At 41.1% G+C, this 15,129-nt stretch overlaps 1 protein-coding gene across 9 annotated transcripts in view; it reads right to left on the minus strand.

Moving 5' to 3' along the window:
- The window catches only part of LOC120551461 (rho GTPase-activating protein 23-like), a 120,524-nt gene that overhangs the window by 27,046 nt on the left and 78,349 nt on the right, over nucleotides 1-15,129 (minus strand). For 2 of the 9 annotated variants that reach the window (XM_039788920.1, XM_039788916.1), the window contains exons 1-6: nucleotides 12,262-13,481; nucleotides 6,116-6,307; nucleotides 4,497-4,527; nucleotides 3,925-4,017; nucleotides 824-902; nucleotides 677-737 (exon numbers count right to left, since the gene is read on the minus strand). In XM_039788920.1, the coding sequence (XP_039644854.1) occupies nucleotides 677-737; nucleotides 824-902; nucleotides 3,925-4,017; nucleotides 4,497-4,527; nucleotides 6,116-6,307; nucleotides 12,262-12,477 (672 nt within the window). In that variant the 5' untranslated portion in view covers nucleotides 12,478-13,481. Of the gene's footprint in view, nucleotides 1-676; nucleotides 738-823; nucleotides 903-3,924; nucleotides 4,018-4,496; nucleotides 4,528-6,115; nucleotides 6,308-11,982; nucleotides 12,225-12,261; nucleotides 13,484-15,129 lie in introns of those variants that run through there. The other 7 variants (XM_039788919.1, XM_039788917.1, XM_039788915.1 and 4 more) reach the window with 6 other exon arrangements.

A 15,129-nucleotide genomic window follows, 5' to 3' on the forward strand; every position in this document is an offset into this window, starting at 1 on the left:
AAGAGGGGTTAGGACACAACGTAAAACATGACAGAAAAGATAAATGGACAAAGATGGAGGGAACAGCCAGAGGGCAGAGTGAGGCCGATGCAACGTGCACCATGCAGCAATATTTCTTTCTTTTGTCCTATAAAAGCTAAACCCTTATTATACCAACACTACACCATTAAACCAACACTGGAACCTTTTTGTTCCTTTTTGTAAATTTGGGGCAGTTTATTACTGTATTTCTTGTCTATTTGTTTTTGTCTATTTCAACAGAAAACAACATTCATTTATTTTATTCTATTTTGCTTTAATTGATTGTATCTTCCCCTTCATTGCATTTCTAAATGGTTTTTATGATAATAACAATAGCAATAATAAAAAAAGAAGAAAATCCAATGTCTTAAGAAAAAATGTCTTTATGTTGGTTGTCTCCGTTCATGTATTCTTTTATGCCAACCTATACAAACTAATTTTGATGTCTGCCGATTGATGACAGCACAATGCTTTCTGCCCATGCACAATTCCAAATGTCTGAAATTAAACTTTAATAAGTGGCTACATGATATATACATTTTATAATAGAAAGATTCCCTGCTATTATGCAAACAGCCTAGCTAACTGCTGTGACTAAACAGTAATGAGGTGAACAGAAGGAAAGAGGAGAAAATAGAAGAAAGACAATACTCACACTTACCAACTGCAACACATCCTCATCTTTGGGCATAATAGAGAGCTCCAGAATGTTTTCACTACAAAAAAATATATATATATTTGAATGAAATAAATAACAGGTCAGGCAGAACATAAAATGAGATTCATAAAACTAGTCTCCCACCTGTTTTGGATGAGTGCGATCACCTGAGAGTAGGTTTTTCCTAGAATGCTCTCCCCATTCACCTTCACCAGCCTGTCCCCTGGAGCACGAGCACGAGCACGCACACACACACACACACACACACACACACACACACACACACACACACACACACACACACACACACACACACACACACACACACACACACAGAAGGGTGATATATGTGTTGTATAAAAGGGTTTGGCTTTAGAAGTAGCACAATGAAGCTTCATAATGCTTTCCATAGAATACATTTTTTATGTTGTGTTATTTTTGTATTTTTAATGCACTGAACCTTACTAATCATCGTCATCATGTTTAGTTTCCTTGACAAAGACCTGATTCTTTCATAATATACTGTATAATAATTCCAAAAAAAAGTCCTTTATTCATGTTTATTTCTAGGGTCTTTTTAGGAGAATATTACCTGTAAATCCAAAGGTAGATTAAATAATATTTTTACATGCTGATAAATTGCAGATAAATTTCAAACTACAATCTTCCACTCCAGGTGCTTTGTAGTCGGGTTCATTTGTTCCAGGCCGAAGGGAAAAAATTAACCAGTATTGCCTTTAAAGGGATACGCCACCGTTTGATGAAATAGGGCTTATCACGGTCTCCCCTGGCTGTAGATAGGTGGGCCAACGCGTTTTTTGTCTTTTGTTGGCTCACTTTTACCCACAACATGCTAACCAGCAACATAGGATTCCATTCACTACGCTAAGCTAACTAGCAGTGGCGCTGCCGGTGTGCACCAGACTAAAACGATGCATGCACAAAAAATGCGTTGGCCCACCTATCTACAGCTAGGGGAGACCGTGATAAGCCCTATTTCAACAAACAGTGGCGTATCCCTTTAAGTTCGGTTTCCGGTTCATGTTCACGCTGACTTTTTACAAACAAACCAGTAAACATGACGTAGACTGACAGGTGTCATTCTGCATCATCAGGATGCACACTCTGATGTGTATTGTCATGTTCTGTGTCACAAAGAGCTCATGTAGACAGTCTTGTACAGCAAGTTACACAACTGGAGGTCAGCAAAAACAAGATTTTCAGGGGTGTTCAATTACTCTTTAAGACTGATACCCCCCCCTACAGTAATACATTGGTTAAATTCAATTCAATTAAATTTTATTTATAGTATCAAATCATAACAGAGTTATCTCGAGACACTTTACAGATAGAGTAGGTCTAGACCACACTCTATAAATTCCAAAACCCCAACAATTACAGTAATTCCCTCAAGAGCAAGCATTAGCAGTGGCTGTTGCAACAGTGGCGAGGAAAAACTCCCTTTTAGGAAGAAACCTCGGCAGGTCTTGGTAGGCGGTGTCTGACGGGCCGGTTGGGGGTGTGATGGACAGTGGCAAATAATAGTCACATTAAAGATAATGGAACAGTGACTTTGAAGGTCATCGTGGAAGTTCATGTCATAGCAGGGCACATCGTGTCATACTGAGTAGTGCAGTCTCCAATACCGGATCCTGACTACTCTGTGTGTATGAACATCACAGCAGGGCGTTGCGGATGTAACGCTGCAGATCATGGGTGGATGCAGCGGACGCAGCAGGACACAGCAGGACGTGGCCGGGCATTGCAGGGAATCGCAGAGCAAAGTCTCTAGTTACATCCCATTGGATAAAATCTATTACAACATAAGATGTAAGAGTCAACCGCATATAGATTTTATGGCAAGAAGGGGCGCTTAAGGGAATATTGGCTAATATGTTGTTTCAGTTGCATGTCTTGTCTGAGGCCATGATTGACACTACAGTGTAAATTGCAATATAAGACCTACTAAATTAAAGGTGCTGTAGGTAGGATTGTGAACATCGAAAACTTCTCAGTCCCTCCCCCCTTTCTGCTAAAGCCCAAAACGGTCTTGTAAGCCCCTCCCCCCACAAGGGAGAAAGAATGCGTGTGCATGAGCAGTGATTGACACGCAGTTAGACACCCCCCTGGCCCTGATTGGTGCATCTGAACAGGGAGCGATGGATTTTTGCAAATCTCACTACAGGCTGTAGGTGGAGCCAGAGGAGCTGGATTTATTTAAAATGACCTGCTTCATGTAGTTCTACTGGAACATAGGGTCAGTTTTATAAGTCTTACTACTGCACCTTTAAACTATGCCAATTATGTATGTGTGTGTGTGTGTGTGTGTGTGTGTGTGTGTATATGTATATAGTTTTTTTTCTTGTGTATGGTATGTCTATGTTTATGTATCAGTATATGTATGTGGTGTGTGTGTGTGTGTATGTATGTGTGTGTGTGTGTGTGTGTATATTAGGGGTGGTACGGTTCATGAAAAAACATCCCATCACATCGCATCACTGCGCCATAATAGAAAATTGTGCATAACTGTAAAATGAACTTTCATCTGGGATTTCTTATGAAATGCAATTAAAAAGAAATATATATATATACATATATATATATATATACAGTACAGGCCAAAAGTTTGGACACACTTTCTGATTCAATGCGTTTCCTTTTTATTTTCATGACTATTTACATTGTAGATTCTCACTGAAGGCATCAAAACTATGAATGAACACATATGGAATAATGTACTTAACAAAAAAGTGTGAAATAACTGAAAACATGTCTTATATTTTAGATTCTTCAAAGTAGCCACCCTTTGCTTTTTTATTAATAAGGGAAAAAACTCCACTAATTAACCCTGACAAGGTACACCTGTGAAGGTAAAACCATTTCAGGTGACTACCTCATGAAGTTCATTGAGAGAACACCAAGGGTTTGCAGAGTTATCAAAAAAGCAAAGGGTGGCTACTTTGAGGAATCTAAAATATAAGACATGTTTTCAGTTATTTCACACTTTTTTGTTAAGTAACAATTATTCTATAAGCAATAAGAGGGCAGCCTGTATAAGAGAATAAACTTACTGTTAGCACTGGGTAATAACTGAATGTGAAGTGATGTCTTATTTGGATTTCGGCAGCTGGGCAGTCAGAGGACACCGATTACAGATATCTTAGTGATTGCTGTATCTTATGTCTATCGCATGTCTTTCTTATGTGTCCTGACTATATGAGTGTGTGTGTGTGTGTGTCTTCTACCTGTACACAGTCCTGCTTGTTGCGCGGGGCCATTTTCTTTAACACTCTTCACAAAGATGGTGTCCATTGGCTCCAAACGAGACTGCTGACCGACTGCATAATCAAACACACAGATAGAAATTATGTGCATACACATCCATTTCCTGTACTGAAAATATCAGCAAAACCCACAAAGATGAACCAGCTCCACCTACACATGGAACCATAACGTCCCCCTACACATCCTGATCATCCGTGCATTATGAAAACAGGGTTGTAGGGGTGTCTCATGCCTTTGTTGTTGTTGTCGTCTTCATTGTTGTTTTTTAAAGATTATTTTAGAGATTTTATTTATTTGGGCATTTTTAGGCCTTTATTTGACAGGACAGCTGAATACATGAAAGGGGAGAGAGAGGGGAATGACATGCAGCATAGGACCGCAGATTGGAGTCTAACCTGGGCCCTCTGTGTCGAGGAGTAAACCTCTATATATGGGCACCCGCTCTACCAACTGAGCTATCTGGGCGCCCGTCTTCGTTGTTGTTTGTAGGTTTGTTATAAACTAATAAAAATGTGATCAAAAAAACACTCACCTTTTCCAGTTGCATTTCCATTCTCTTCATCCTTTGGGAGAAACACAGAGCAGGTGTTAGAGAAAAGGAGCACCACAGGGAGGCGCTGCTCAGCTCACATTCAACCCAAACCTCCTCTGCCAGCCCCGGTCTCACTGACTCCAGCTGACTGGGCAGTTTGGACTGTTGCTCAGCTGCCTGACTGTCTGATTTACAATTTGACTGAGTGTCTGACTGTCTCGCTGACTGACATATAGACTCCCTGTCAGTTGGACTGCCTGCCTGTCTGCCTGCCTGTCTGTCTGTCTGTCTGCCTGACTGGCAGGCCTGCTGGCTGGGTCTATCTGGAGGCTTTGATGCTTCGCTGAGTTAGCTCATTCCTGACCTGGACACACAAAAGGCTCTGCACACTGAGGTATGCTGCTACACAACACCAACCTCTCTCCAGGCCAGAAGGATGTCACCATACTGTATACAGTACTACAGTACCCATACGTCTGTTTAGCAGGAGGGTCTGGATCACGTTAGAAATATCAGTATGACTTACAGGTTAAATGCACCTTGGAAGTGCACACAAGTGAACAATCCAGCCTGTCTGATGTAGACTTTGGTTATCCTGATCAGATTTTGAAACACTGACCACAGATAGACTGACACAAGACACATGCATTGCTATTATGGCACAGCATGAGCTCACATTTGCATTTGTTTAATTTTCTGAGTTAGATAAGAAAGAAAGATAAGAATTGATAACGATTTTGTGTATCAAGTATGGAGCTAGAGCCGGGAGAGAATGAGCTTAGCATAAGGAATTGTTCTGTTGTAAGGGAAATGTGATGTTATAGGGTAAAAAAAACAAATTAATCTGCACACAAAAAGTGCTTTTCTTGTTAATTGGCACCAAACACAGTTCAGCTGGGGCTAATGGGCGCCAGGTCAAAAGGTCACCAACGTCATTAGGAATCATCTTCTGGGAACAATGACAATCCGTCAAATATATATTTAATAAAGATATTTCAGTCTGGACCAACTGCCATTGCCATACATAGAGCCATGCTGCTAGCGTGACAAAATCCAGTCCCATCACAGCTCCATTCATACTGCAGCTGAAAGGCTAGTGCAGCATTTTTGATTCTCACACTTTGACTGAGCAAAGCAACCCTTACCAATATCAGTTTGAACAGATCTCCGTTGTGAAGGGAATCAACCTTATACTCTACTTGGAATGGATGTGTCTTACCAAATACTAATTACACTTTTGTAATCGCTCTCTCTTTATTGGCTGCTTGAGCCACTGGGGAAATGTATGTATTGTGATTTTTTTTTATAATCGATTCTTTCCCCTAGAATCAATATTTTTCACCTAAATATGTTCCGTTTAGCTGAAAATGCAGAAAATCCATGTTCTTCTTTACAAATTAAATTAATATCAGACTAACTGACTGACATTAATGCATTCTTCTTAGAATTTTTTTTTTTTTTTTAGAAGAAGGAAAAGAGAATCGCAATACTAAGTATAGCAGATTTTTACAAAGGCAGTCAGTTGCCCTAAACATCAGATTTAATCAAATAACTGAAATAAGTCAAATTCAACTAAAATAAACCCGTTTGTGTCCAGGTCCAGAGAGCAGTCGGCTAACCTTGAGGCTGTGGAGGGACGACTCTGGTGGGTAGACAATGAAGTGGCGCAGAGTGAAGCCGAATCCCTGTGAGTTCTTCAGGACAAAAATGGTCCGTGGGCCCTGCCATGACAGGCCCTCCACCTCACCCGACGACAGCGGCCTGCGCCTGTTCTCATTGGACGACACCATGCCATCTCTCCGTCCTTTAGCCTATTGAGAAGAGAAAGATGGAGAAAATGTTTTAGATCAATAACGCTCAGCTTTTCCTTTCCTCTTAGAAAAGTGAACACTCACAAAACTTTACCATGCAAAAGTACTGTACATGTGTGTACAGTGCGCGTGTGTAACCATCCATAGTTGAATGCATTTAAGGGAACAGTGAGTGAGTGGACGTGCCCGTATTTGGTCCATTCAATGGGCAGAATTGCACCAATGCCAGGAATTTCTCAGAGACTTCCTCTCTCTAAAGAGGAAGCTCTATTTTCAACAACAACCCCACCTATAATCACATTTATTACCTCCAGCCAACAATGGATACCCTCTATAAATAACAGTCATGGAACAACAGGACATTATTAGCGCTCATTCACAAAGAGTGTACGGTAATTCAAATCACCCACTGATAATTCTATAGGCTAAAGGAGGTTTTTAGATCCAAACATCTCCAACACCGAGCACAATTCAGTTGCTAATCCACATGATGTTTAACCTTGGTAAAGGGATATACTGTAGCTTAAGCATGACTGGAAACTGTAAATAGTTATCTACATATCAACACTGACGGTGATCATTAGAGAGGGGGCGATTAAACCAAAACATATTCAACAACTCTAAAAGCACACACATGGAGCAACAACAGGGCAGGAAGTCTGTTTCTTGAGAGAGGAAGTGAATGGCCACGCTGTGGGGAATCTTTCAACTCCAAGAATGCTTCCAAGGAGAACAGGGAAGAGACGCACACTTTCCACAGAGGGAAGCCAATCAGTTTAGAGCAGTGTTTCCTACATTTTCATGGTTAAACAAGGAACAATAATTTATAACTCTTATCAAATCACTAACAAACCGTGTTGGTGGGGTTGACTTGCTTTCTAACCGGACCTAGTCTTAAAGGGTAATTTCGGAATTTTCAACCTGGACCCTTTTCCCATGCTTTGGTGTCTAAGTGACAAATGTTAACACAAATCTTTGAAATTGGTCTAATATTTGCATTGTAATCCTATAGGGCAAACGCGCACCATCAATTTCAGTCCACTAAAAGTTCTGTTTTTGCCACTGACAGAGAAAGATTATTATTTGTCCCAAAGCATAAGTCATCATATCTGTGTGTGTGTGTGTGTGTGTGTGTGTGTGTGTGTGTGTGTGTGTGTGTGTGTGTGTGTGTGGTGGAGAGAGAGATAGGTGGGTGAGTACATTGTTAGATTTCTCATCATCCGACATCTCTGCAGGTGACATTTCACACACGAGTGAATGCAAACAGGTGAGATGCTGTACATGCTTACCCCAAAAAAAAACAAAAAAAAAAAACAAACCTCACTTCACTTGCCCACACGCTCACAGTGTGAAATGTCGACATGCCAGAGTGTGTTTAATTGAACATCAGGATTTGTTTAGCCAGCTCTCTCTGCAACACTGCTCTTTTACAGAACTAACACTGACATCATCCTTATCCAAATCCCTTTAATTCAATAGGCTGTTGCTTGGTTCATTACATTTATTTTTTTGACTCTCCAAATTGAATGAGTTCTTCCCATAGACTGTTTAAAGTTCTTCCTTGGGCCCTGCTACACCCTTCCACCAAGTCTCATGAAAATTGGGCCAGTAGTTTGTTCCTAAACCTCTTAAAAAAGGAACTTTAAACAAATATAATTGAAACATATTATTGTTTAATGTATTTTTCCCTGTAACCCTAGTCTCTGTAAGAGTCCCTGCGTGGTTTTAGGCAGCCCTTTTAGGAAAACAAGGGCTTGTTGTGCTGACTCAAATATAGCTCTTCATTAACATGGGCCACTCACTCAATTTACTCTGTTCTATCTACAGCACTAGTCATTTCATTTTGCTCACTTGGATTTAGTATTTGAGTTGCAGACCTTTATTGTTGGGTATTGAAATTATTTAGTTCACCTGACATTTAGACCACAGGAAAATGAGCTTAATTAACAATAATAATACACAATACAAACTGACAGACACTTTGTGTAATAACACACATTCACAAACACAGTGTATACTAGAAGCTGGATTACTAAAACAGTTGTCAGTGTACCAGCATGTCAACATACAAGCAGTGATTGCTGGAAAGCGTGTGATCCTTGATGCATACTTGAACAGATGATGTAAAAGCCCAACCTCACCCACCCACATATGCATGCACCCACAAGATTTTATATAAAGCTACATGAATCTCTGTGCGTAGTGAGGACAATAGCCACATCTCCTGTCCACACTGCTAGTCAACAACCCCCTCAGTGCTACATTACATAACACCTAAAGGAGATATGGCATAACACACCCTCGAATGAATCAACCCCCACGTGCTAAATCTTCTTCCAAACTGTAGATGATGACAGGCTGGTAATAGCTTTTCTGTTGGACTCCACTGTGCAGCCCCTATTCCTGACACAGGTTAAAGTCACCCCTAAGGTTGATAGCAATGACATAAACTTTGGCTCCCTGTGATAAAAACCAGGACACCCACATGGTGGAAAAGGACAGGGATGGTCAATAACGGTGTCCTTCTCTTGCATGGACTGATCAGAGCAGACAGGAAAGGTTAAAGCAAGATGGCGGAAGAAGCCTCCCCGGAGGAAATACACCTGTCCACAGTCATCAGATCAGAAAGGAGAAGAGGACCCTTCAGAAGAATGACAGCCACGGCTGTTTCCAGACCTGTAGACAATCTACTACGTAGTACGTACAAGGATGGACCACGGACAAATTCAACAGCTAGTCCAGTACACTGGACTGATGTCACAGAATAGTACTGCAGTCAAACAGAACAACTGCCAATTGGAATAGATAGTTTCAGAATATGTGTAATATTTCTAGATAATCCAAATTTAAAGCTGCACCAACCAATATCTTTATATCAACAATGGGTCAAATGACTATGTGTAATGTGAAAGGAGAAACTCGGGGTGACTGTAGACTGTGTATAATATGGACGTAGTCTCCGTGACGTCACCCAAAAGGTTTCAATGACGGCTGTGGCTAGTGCCAACTCGTCCTTGGGCTTTGCCGCTTGCTTGTCGCCGTTTGTTGTAAATCTACGCTAGTCTTCTGCATTCAATCAGAGCGAGAACGCGACATGTAGTTTTTCCTTTATCGCATACGCTACAGTCTACAGTCATTTCTAAATGAAAGATGGTTCACCGTTTTAATAGAATGAAAGATATGAAAATCCCTGTAGCCTATTTTAACACAATTCAAATTGTGCAGAGGGAATTATTTCCACCGGTCTTTCTGACAATTCAAATTTTCGGTCCTCATCATTTTTTTCTTCATTTTTCTTTCGGTTGGCGTAGTTTGGATGGCGTGCAAGTTCCCGTGCGAACGTCTGGTCGTTCATACTGATTGCGGTCAAAATGGCTCAAAGAATGGACCTCCTCTCTTGTGTAGTCTTGCTCTGTTGATGTAGACTAGTATACTTTTTGAAAACTTCTCTTTGATTCGGTGAATATGCACTTCCAGGTCCTGTAGCAAACCGAACATTGCAAAGTGGTCTGTAAGACCCCGTCCGTGTAGTTCCAGAAATTTAGGAGGTGCACGGCTCAGTGCTAAGACCCTACGAAGAATCCCAGTGCAAAGTCGCCCAGGCTCCAATTGTGCAATATCGCCGTCCGCACTGTTGTGACTAGATGAAGATTGGAACAGGTTTACCTCCGTACTAAAACAAAAAATGGGCAAGGATGTGGAGCGTGGATGGACCTTAGGCAGGCCGAATGAAGGCTACAGTCTATGTTCAACTGTGACAGCAGGCCACCTGTCACTCAAAGTGGCACGTCCTTCATTATTCTTAACTTTAAGCCTTAATATAATTCAAACCGGTGAATAATTATATATTATAATTATTAAATTCATACCTGTGCAGTTGTCGTTTTTTTATACCAGACTGTAAACATGTTTAATTCTGCTGTAAACTGGCATTTACACATAGGGGTCTTTGGGGATTGACTTGCTTCTGGAGCCAGCCTCAAGTGGCCGTTGGAGGAACTGCACTTTTTGGTACTTCCGCATTGGCTTCATTTTTCAGCACCAGAGGTTGATGCTTGGTGGTGAAGTACCCAATGTTACCAACTCTGGAGTTCCCTTAAGCTCTACAGCAAATTCTTTTTCTTTTCCCACCCACAGCTTTACTGAATGCTTTAGTCGCACCACTCTCATTTCCTACAGTAACTTTAAAGGGCCACAATATATCAAATTTGCCTTCTACCCTCAAAAGGTGCCAATAAAACCCCCTGAATAATACATCTTTAAGAAGTTTGGTAATGAAAAAGTGGCAAAAACCACAGCGGCATGTAGCAGAATGTTGAGGCAGATTCAACTTTTGAGGCGGTGCAAGAGTCCCGTACAGTACTAGAGGTAGACCGATTCATCGGTTTTGCCGATTAATCGGCACCGATAGTTGATCGTTATTGGCAAAAATCCATACCGATAGTTTTTTCTGGTTGCGTCCGTTGCTGGAGTGTTGTCATTCATTACACAGTACGCGAGAGCTGAGAAGGGTCTGCTGGCATCATTACAATAACGGCCTCTAGAGGCGAAATTGTAACTGAAATTTATTTTCGACACGTGTTACTGCGCGCTGCACGGAGAGCACATGCTGTGCGGAGAAGGCTGACATCAGATGCGCTTTTAAAGCATAGACAGCAAAAAGGTATGTATACAGTACATTTTGTCATATCATTATAAAGTTATTAATTTTTTGAATAGATGCTGCATTTGTAGAGAAAGAACAGCACAGTATGTTTGTTTGCTTTCGAGGCTGAGATGACGCTAAACATTTGTAGTAGGCTAACTTACCTCAAGCGGTTAAAACACTGACAAAAATAAACGCAAGTCCGACCCAAATGGATCGTCCACAATCCCAAACGGCACCTCGGATTCATATTTAGATAATTTAATAACAGTTAAATGTAGAGATTTACTGATTGCTGCAGATACAAGCTAACGAATTAGCCGTCACGGGGGTGTCTTTGGTGTCTTTCTAGCCTTTACAGGTGATTTTCTATCCAGCCTGGAACTTGTGCCTTTTTTCTGGGTTGTTGAGCATTAAATCCAATGATTGATGTCCATAATTCATCACGTTTTCGGTCATTTCTGCCGCTTACTCCGTGCTACCGACAAGGGAATCTCCCATGATGCCTTTGTTTATGTTTTCAACCAATGGGAAGGAAGGTCCATCACACATTACACCTTATATGGGCATCCAAGCGAGAACAGAGAATATATAGTGGGAAAGATCGATCCCTCCAGGTCATAGATCGTCTGTTACCATTCTAAACCGTTCTACAGAGAAGAATGGCGTCATTGTTTTGAGATTTGGCATACATTTGGGCCTTTTTTGAAGAAATGTAAATAGTTTGTCCTTTATATGAATTATAATGCTCATTATGTTTATTTTTGCACTGGATGACTCCAAATATGTAGGAGAACTGTTTTAGACAACACACATGCTTGTGTAGCATTGCTGTGGGTGTATCAATTCTAAATACTATCGGTCGATTTATCGGTTATTGGCAAATACGGCCCAACCTAGCTATCGGTATCGGTAAAATCCACTATCAGTCGACCTCTATACAGTACACAGGAAACCTCAATGCCTCTAATGCTGCCAGAAGAAAGTTTCAAAAAATTATGAGGTTAAAAAACAAAACACAAGCACTTAACTTCCCAGGAGTTTCTGTAACGGTTTCCTGCAACAAGCTCCAGCACAAGACACAGTTGCTTCGTCTCTTTTCTTTCTCTCTTTCAGTTGTGAAATATGCTTTCTTCAAGTCCGGTGGAAATATCGAGATCTATAAACGACCTGACGGAAAACAATAATTGTGAAATGTTAAGTCTACTTGTGCTACATCTGGGGATTAAAGGACACAACAGGACGTCGCACAAATGGGCCATTAAGTGACACTCCCACACTGCCTAATCTAGTATGAATGAACGCTTACCCAGGACAAGCGATGGCGCTGTATGACCCTCCGGGAGCCCCGCCTTCTTGGTGATGCGATGGGGGTTGGGCGGGGTGAGGTGTGAGGTGAAACTCCCCTTAAAACTGCCAGCCAGATACAGCGAGGCTCAGCGTCGCTACAGTCCACGCCAACAGAACACTGAAATCGCCACTCGTGGCCAGACGGAGCTGGTGCGACACCTGACACCCTCAGCATAGCACCTCCACATTCATACGCACATGTACTGTCTGTGCAGCGAACGCACACTAACACACACCAGGGGTCGCAAGGCTTCAGACCCCACAACGGAAATATCCGGTCACCTCTGCACGATGTCTGCTTGATGCATCATGGCCAGGAGCAACAATCGAGGGTTAATCAATGGAAAACACACTTGTACTCATGAAGTCAACCACTCAAGTGTCACAATCAGCACTGTGGATGCAGAGCACCAAGTCTTGAATGTGTGAATTTGTAATCCTGGAGTTGGATTTAGCTTGAGCTTCATTATTCGTGTATATGCTTCTTTGGGCAACTCATGAGATCGCGTTTCATGGGTCTCAAACATAGGTCGTCAAGCCATGACGACCCTGGATTGGATTAGACTTCATTTGTCATATTTTGTCCAGTTTTCGACCATGTTGTCTGGAGCTAGTCATCATTTTTAGCCAATCTGAGTTCGACTCGGTCCTTGTCTTTGAAATGTAAGGCAAACTTCTGTGATCAAAACAGCCATATAAATCTCAAGCTCTCCCCATCTTCTTTCACCTTTCATTTGGTCCAGTTCACAGTTCTAGGTGAGGATTTCTTAGGCTTTAATGGCGTCCTGGCTTTTTCATTGTGAAAAGGCATTAGAAACAGCATTGGTCCCAGGGTAACTACTGTGGCAGCATTAGCTGACAGCCCTCTCAAATGTCAACTAGTCCTCTTCAAAGCTTTCGGAGTAGAATTGTCCCAATGTCAGAAAAAAAACACACACATTTCACTGAAGAAGTGGAGAGTTGCTGCTGTGCGATTTGGCTTAATTTTAGTGCTCGACTCTGGATTTTGGAAGCGAATCCATCCCAGACCAGTTGAATTCTGTTGCTGGACTAGTTGAGCTGAGAAGGCAGTTTGTTGTCAGACCAGATTTTAGAATTGGATACAATCCCAAGCTGATACGAGATCCAGTGTGTCCCTCTCCATGCTCTATAGTACAGTGGCTGTGGCTGACTATCTTTATTGCTGTCTAAGTATAGTCCTCCCTCCTCTCCACCCTGACATGCCTCTTTTTCTCTCTCTCTCTTTCATTCTCTCTCTCTCTCCCCCCCTTGGGTATATTTGCTGACATCCCTGCTCACTCTCTTTCTCTCTCTCTCTCAGTCACATTCCTCTCATCCTTTTGCTACACAGTCCAGCCTATTTGTTAAGCAGTGTTACACTCTCTCACTCTCTCTCTCTCTCTCTGTGCTGGGTCTCCCTGTCTCCTCCTTTTAGTCTCACAACTTGCTGGCTGATGCTGTTGTTTGTATCCAGGGTGCACTATAAACGATCATTTGATTAATCAATTAGAAGATTGACAGAACATTAATTAGCAATACATCATCAAGCAAAAATACTTCCCTACGTGTACTATGAAAGGGATACGTTTGGTTGGGCACAAGCAATGCCATCTTTGTCTCTGGGAATTTGGGATGAGCATGTTTCACTATTTTTCTGTCCACACTCAGTATGACCCCAACACCGAGGCCACTGTGCGTTCATGTAAAGTGCCTCAAGTAAGTAATGTTATGTTAATAGTGGTTTTCTTTTACCCTGGTGCGGTACTGTGGACCTGCCTCTATTAAACATGAGGTTCACAAAAACAAGAAGCTAGTGCTTATTTATGGAGTAGCCTAAGGGTTATTAACAGGGCTGGGTCGATATGCTTTTGTCTCGATTCGATTCTTTCACAATACATGGGCGCCGATTCGATTTGTATTGCGATTTTTTTATTTATTGCGATTCTAGAAGTATTGTGAGTCGATAGTATTGAGTATTGCGATTTTCTTTTCCTTCATTAACAAAAACAAAAGATGAATAATGCACTTTTAGAGACAATATACCATGAGACATTTTAGGTGAATCATTGTTACAAAAATATATAAAAAATATTGATTCTAGGGAAATGAATACATTTTCAAATTTGTCGCAAAAACATCACGATACATACGATATTTGATTTTTTTTTTTTCACCCCAAGTTATTAATGAAATTGTCTATTTTTTGTTGTATGGATATAAATTATTTTGTGCATTTTTGGTTTTGATTTTAAAGTTGTATAGTTAAATTTTATGTAAAGTTTTGTCTGGCTTGTAACATCTGGGTCCATGTTGGAAATGAGGGTTCTCACGTAAACATGTTTTGTAGATCCATGAATAAATCAAGTCCAATGTAATATCTGACATTTGTGGCCCCATCAATTGATTGTGAAACTAGTAAACAGATCAACGGAGAAAAAAACTTTAAAGGAAATGTGCATTTCTTTTTATCACATGCCACTTGCCTGTGTATTAAAGATGTTGCTGGAGATGAGACATGGTTAGCCTAGCTTAGCATTAAGACTGGAGGAAGGGGGAAACAGGCTCTGTTCAAAGTTCAAAAATATGCCTACCAGCACCTCTAAAGCTTTAGAAGTGTTGGTCAGCATATTTTTAACAGAGCCAGGCTAGCAGTTTGCATTGCATTTGATAGATGTGAAAATTACAGTCATGCAACATTTCATCTGCCAGTGATGATGCAAAATGGGAAAAAATCCAATTCACTGCTCACTATAGAATAGAAACTACTGAGTATTGGCAGGGAATAGTGATTGAGTGAATGAAAGAGAGAGTGATTTCTGACACAGCT

The sequence above is a fragment of the Perca fluviatilis genome, chromosome 21 (assembly GCF_010015445.1).
Source record: "Perca fluviatilis chromosome 21, GENO_Pfluv_1.0, whole genome shotgun sequence".
NCBI classification, from domain to species: domain Eukaryota; kingdom Metazoa; phylum Chordata; class Actinopteri; order Perciformes; family Percidae; genus Perca; species Perca fluviatilis.